Source organism: Lycium ferocissimum, chromosome 3 (genome assembly GCF_029784015.1).
Source record: "Lycium ferocissimum isolate CSIRO_LF1 chromosome 3, AGI_CSIRO_Lferr_CH_V1, whole genome shotgun sequence".
Lineage (NCBI taxonomy): Eukaryota > Viridiplantae > Streptophyta > Magnoliopsida > Solanales > Solanaceae > Lycium > Lycium ferocissimum.
The window spans coordinates 64835048-64840891 of record NC_081344.1 but is presented as its reverse complement, the minus strand read 5'-3'; the positions used below and the strand labels follow the sequence as shown (position 1 = coordinate 64840891).

The 5844-nt window shown below is 28.9% G+C and overlaps 1 protein-coding gene across 1 annotated transcript; it reads right to left on the bottom strand.

The window, feature by feature from the left end:
- Positions 1-1465: 1465 nt before the first annotated feature.
- LOC132050405 (uncharacterized) lies at positions 1466-2713 on the bottom strand. Its single transcript, XM_059441635.1, has one exon. The coding sequence runs from the start codon at positions 2411-2413 to the stop codon at positions 1613-1615; it is 801 nt and encodes a 266-aa protein (XP_059297618.1). The 5' UTR covers positions 2414-2713; the 3' UTR covers positions 1466-1612.
- Positions 2714-5844: the final 3131 nt, after the last annotated feature.

Sequence of the window (5844 nt, the reverse complement as noted above, 5' to 3'; positions counted from 1 at the left end):
GTTTGGATATGAATGCTAATTAATTGATAGATATTAACTTGTCGATACATATAACATATTAAACAATTTAAAAGAAAAAAATTTAGAATCAAAATATTAATTTTCCCTCACCTTCATACTAATTTTATTTTTCACATCGACGAACAACTTTCATTGTCATGACAATGAGAAATTTTAAAAAATTATTCACAAAATACAAATCTTAAAGACGGGTTAATTAAAGTGAATAAATATGTTCGGCCCGTGCATCGCACGGGCATATATGGCTAGTATTTTTAATATAGCGTGAAATTATCTGTTTTAAACCAAGCTTGATGATTTACTCGAATCCAACATCTCATAAATAATTTTCTCTTTCTTTTTTTTACTTTTTATGTGGAAATTTGTTCATATTCACCCAACAATCTCCCCCTTGAATTAAGTTCCTACAATCCATTATCATTTATGAGTTAATTTGGTAATTAATTGTGTCTTACCCACGTCATTCGAGTATTTATGTCCTCCGGGCCTGCATGGTAGCATGCTTCTTCTTTGTGTGTCTTCAAACGACAGTAAATGTCGTAAACCGGCCTATATAGAAAACGACAATAAGCTGGAACCAACGCCAACATTTCGCCATCTTCATACTTGCCATTTTATACCAATTGTTCGGTTAAAATAGCTCAAAAATACTGTTAACATGATGTTTTATTATCCCTTTTGGATCTAGTTGACATTATTTTCCTCAAAAAAATTTATCATTAAGAGCATCCAATACTTTATAAGTAATTTTTTTTTCTTTTCTACTTTTGATTTGGGACTTTATTCAAACATACATGAAAAAAACGACTACCAATTACACACACTATATCATTTTATATACTCCCTCCGTCCCAATTTATGTGATATAGTTTGATTAGACATAGAGTTTAAAAAAGGAAGGAAGATTTTTGAAATCTAGGGTCTAAAACAAGTCATGGATATTTGTGTGGCTCAAAATTATTTTATTAACGGTAAAAGTGGAAGTTTTAAGTTAAATTATTTCTAGATATAGAAATGTATCATTCTTTTCTGGACAAACTAAAAAAAATATATGTCACATAAATTGAAAAGAAGGAGTAACATTCTGACTTGTTTAGTTTAGTCTTTTCTAAAGAAAAGGAACACATTTCTACATATGAAAATTCTTTAATTATAAACTTGTTTTACTTTACCCTTAATGAATTGTTCTTAAGAGCATACAACTCCTTACAATGGTATTCTTTTTATTTCTCATTTGGTGTTCGGTATCCGTATTGAAGCCCGACTATATTCGGATTCGCGACGCATAGAGCCCATCCGCGGGAAGCGCTCCTTATGAAGGATTTTTTTCATACACCTGGCTCAAACCCGACATCTTTGATTAAGAAAGAAACAACCTCATCCGCTGAACCACATTTTGGTATGCAGCAAAAATGTATTTTTTGTATAGGTTGTGCGCAATCAATACCATAAAAAATAAAACGAATAAATTACTTCAAAACAAAATTACAAGCAAACTTCTAATTTCAATCTGAATTAAAGTTAAAACAAAGGTGGTTTTTTGCTATACTTTTGGCTATAGATGAAAGAGGTGAAACAAAAATCTAAACATTTATGCTGAATTAGGTGAAGAAGCTAAAGGAAGTATCTGTACAGAAGCAGAATGATGCACTGGTAATTTCTGAAAAGAAACAAAAGAATCACCTTCTTTTTCTTCATTGAATACTGTTGAATTTGATGAAGATTTCTGACCATTACTAAGGACCTTTCTTCTTTCAGTTTCTTCAATTAATCTCCTTATAAGTTTCTCCTCAGCATCCCTCAAGAACTTGAATTTTGGTGGGGGTGAAGAAGATTTATGACCATTGATTTCAGATTCAAAGAGAGGGTTGAAACTGAAATCTGATGGCTGAGATTTAACGGGTGGTGAAGATAGAGGAGTAAGAATAAGGGTAAGGTCACTAAAGCTTCTGCTTGTTCTCGAACCCTTTCTGCTCTTACCATCATCAGATTCCAAATCCTCCTTAGTTTCCTCCTTAATAGTGGACAGGAATCTAAGGTTATGCAGCCTCATCAACTCAGACTCAGCACTATCTTCTCTGTATCCTTCCAATAGCAAATCATCATTGTTGTTGGTCCCTAGCTCCAAATCTTGATCTTGATCATTAATTTCTTGAATTCTTGCAACTTCTTGAGTACAAATTTTGCTTAAAGAATTACTACTAGTTTTTTTCCAACTAAAAAGGGAACAGAGTTCACTAGCATAGGTTGTGTATTGGATTTGATCCTCTGTTGCTCTTTTTGAGATTCTTTTTTTCACCCACAATAAATAGTATAACTCTGCAACAAATCCCATCACCATGCAACCAAATAGGAAACTCAAACCAATACCTAAACTACCAAAAGATGTCATTTCTTTTAGAGTAAATCAGATCTAAAATCAGCAAACTCTTGAATGAAATATTTTTTTTCTCCTCAATTTTAGCTTGAAATTAGCTAAAAAGACCAATAAGGGGATCCATTTTCCTCTTCGTTTCACATTCTGAAGGAGAAAAAAAAAGATCTAAAATTGATTGAAGGCAGCAAATTTATTACTCTGAGTAGGAAACTTTAGTACCTTTAAGTGTGTCTATAGCAAGGCAAGCAGGAGAGAAATGTTATTATAATTAGATTTTTATAATAGGAGGGTAGGAGCTGATGAGAAATTAATATTTTAGTTGTTCTGTTCTACTTTACATAGATACTATCGATATTTAAGGAGTTAAAAAAAAAAAAAAAAATCTTAAAGACGCTTCTTTAAATACTTCTTAAATATTTTGAGTTATTAAGTATTACTATGATTTATACTCTCTGTCCCAGTAGTACAGTCGGAGTTTCGAAATTCAAAATTTTAAACTTTGATTGTAAATTCAAACATAGAAGTTTTTAATTTTTTGAAATAAAATTCATGTATTTGAAAAATACAAAAAATTATTATTACAGTAATTAACAACTTAAAATATTTAAATGCATATAAAGAAATTTCAGTTAAAAAAAATAAAGTTGGTTGACTTTCTATTAAATTTTTATTCTATTTCGAATATCGGTATATACTCCCTCCGTCTCAACTTATTTGTTGTTTTTATGTTTTACACGCCCCTTAAAATATATTAATTAGGAGGGGTATTTTACTAACTTTACTCTTATTTATATCTAAGTTATAGGCTCTTTCTATTAAATTTTTATTCTATTTATGTGTCATATTAATGACAAAATTTTACTAAGAGTAAAATAAAAAAAATAATTAATTGTGTATTAAACTCTTAAAATGATAAATAATTTGAGACAATTATTTTAATAATCACGATAAATAATTTGACCGGTGGGCCGGGGGTGAGCAGTAACTTTTATTTTAAAAAGGTTGAAAAACTTTTGGCTGTATTCACGCTGTAGATAATTTAACACATGTACTCTGGATTCTGTGACATAAAATGAAACGTACTGCAACATGTGTGTTTTTTTCTTCTTACATGTCTTTTCTTTTTCTGTTTTTTCTTTACTAACTTGTCTTTTTTATTTGCTTGCGCACTATTAATAAGATGGTCAAATTTGATACTTTTTTATTTCTTATAATTTTAGCTTTAAATAAAAATTCATGTCAACGAAATTTAATTAAAAACCACTTAAATATATTGGGTGACTTTGTAGGTAAAACACCAATAGTTGATTGATTTTCTGATTACAAAATAAAATTGAGTGATTTTCTAAGTGAACTAGCCATAATCAGAGTCAATTCCTCAAATGGTCATTGAACTTGTAAAATAGTCCTTCTAAAGTAACTTTTGATGTTTTTTGGACAATAAGATCATCAAACTATGCCCTTGTTGCCAATAAAGTAAAACAATCCATTTTTGGACATAATCCCCTTAACCCATTTTTAAATTACAAAATTCATTATCTAGGCGCAATTTTTTGGTACTCCGAAATTCTTGTTCAAATAATATTTTCATGTTTTAATAATAAAAATCAAAGTATTATTTCAAGTTATAAGAATAAAACAATATCACAATTCAAACTTTAAGTATGCTATAAGATTTTCTTTGTTATATCAACTTCTTTTGAACTATTTTAATATTTTTCTATTGCTCAAAGCAGGAAGTTAAACATTTTACTGAATGAAAGTGCTTGGACATAATTGAAACACATGAGACGTTATATAGATGCATGATGCATGAATAATATTTGGATAAATTTTCTCAAAGAAAAAATCGTGTTGGATAACTACTTCCTAAAAATGAAAACATTTTTACAATTAGTTGTATATAGGCTTTCTAAAAATATAAAATATTTATATTAATTGTAATCCACTTATTTGTAGTAGTTAAATAAAATCAAATTATTACAAGTTCATCTCCAAGAAAATAAAAATAGTAAATATTTTTTTGATAATCGAAAATTTTATATGTCAGGAAAAATTATTTATAATCAATTAAAAAATCTATAATTAAGCGTCGTGCTTAGTTCTACTATCATTCAACTATATCCTTCTATTTTCTATTTTAGACACAATTTTGCAATATTCTAAAAAATTTGTTTGAATTAATATTTTTCACATTTTGAAAATAAAATAAAACTATTCAAATGGGTTATATAATTTAAAAATAAGTCAAGGGGTCTTATGTCCAAAAAAGGAATGTTTTACTTTTTTGGAAATATGAGCATAATTTGATGACCTTATTGTCCAAAAAAATTCAAAAGTTACTTTAGTAGGACTTTTCTACAAGTTCAATGACCATTTGAGGAATTGACTCCCATAATCGAGTGATTGTCTAAGGAGCCATTTAGACATGATTTGAAATCATGATTTGTAACCATGAGATAAAATCATGTTTGGACACGTAATTTAAATTTCTTAAGTTGTATTTTTTCTTATAAACATAAAAACCTCACAAGTTGTGAAAACTATTAAAACTTTCCCAATTCATATACAATCTTACGAAATGACCAAGTCATAATTCATAACAAAATTAATATGCTATTAGAAGACCTTTCTAAAAAATACACGATTGATCAAACTTTAGTTCAATAAAAAGGAAAATTTAACATGAATAGTAATGTAACTATTCTTTAATATAATCCTCTCACATAAATAAAGGCTGGTAAAAGTTAATGAGGTGGGTAAATAGTTGGTGGGAATAATTGTTAAAAATATCTATCAACTTATGGGTCTATTTTTACAAAATATAAACTTATGGGTCAAGTTTTACATTTAAAATTTTTGAAATCATGATTTGAAATCCCAAATCATGCCTTTTTGGATGATTCGGGATTTCATGTCATGAGATGAAATCGCATGTCCAAACGTTGATTTCATCTCATGACATGAAATTGCATGTCCAAACGCATGCTAAGTGAACTAGTCATAATTGAGTGATTATTTGAGATATTATCTCCGTAAATTAAGACGAAGGGAGTAATACTTTTCGAAAATAATTTTTATTTTAAAAAGATTCACTACAAAAAAAAATGTATAATTTGCGGAGGTTGAAAGTTATAATTTGTGGGAGTTTTAACTCCGCTAGCAAATAGTAGAAGTTAAAATCTCCGTGAATTACAAATTTCAACCTCAACAAATTACCCAATTTTTTTTGTAGTGATTGAAAAACTTTTGGCTGTATTCACACTGTAGATAATTTAACACATGTACGCTGGATCCTGTGACATCAAAATGAAACTTACTGCAACGTGCGAGGTTTTTTCTTCTTACGTTCTTTTCTTTTTCTGTTTTTCCTTTACTAACTTGTCTTTTTCATTTGCTTCAATGCCAGATCACCTGTATGTCTTTGTGGTTATTTACCGTTTGAA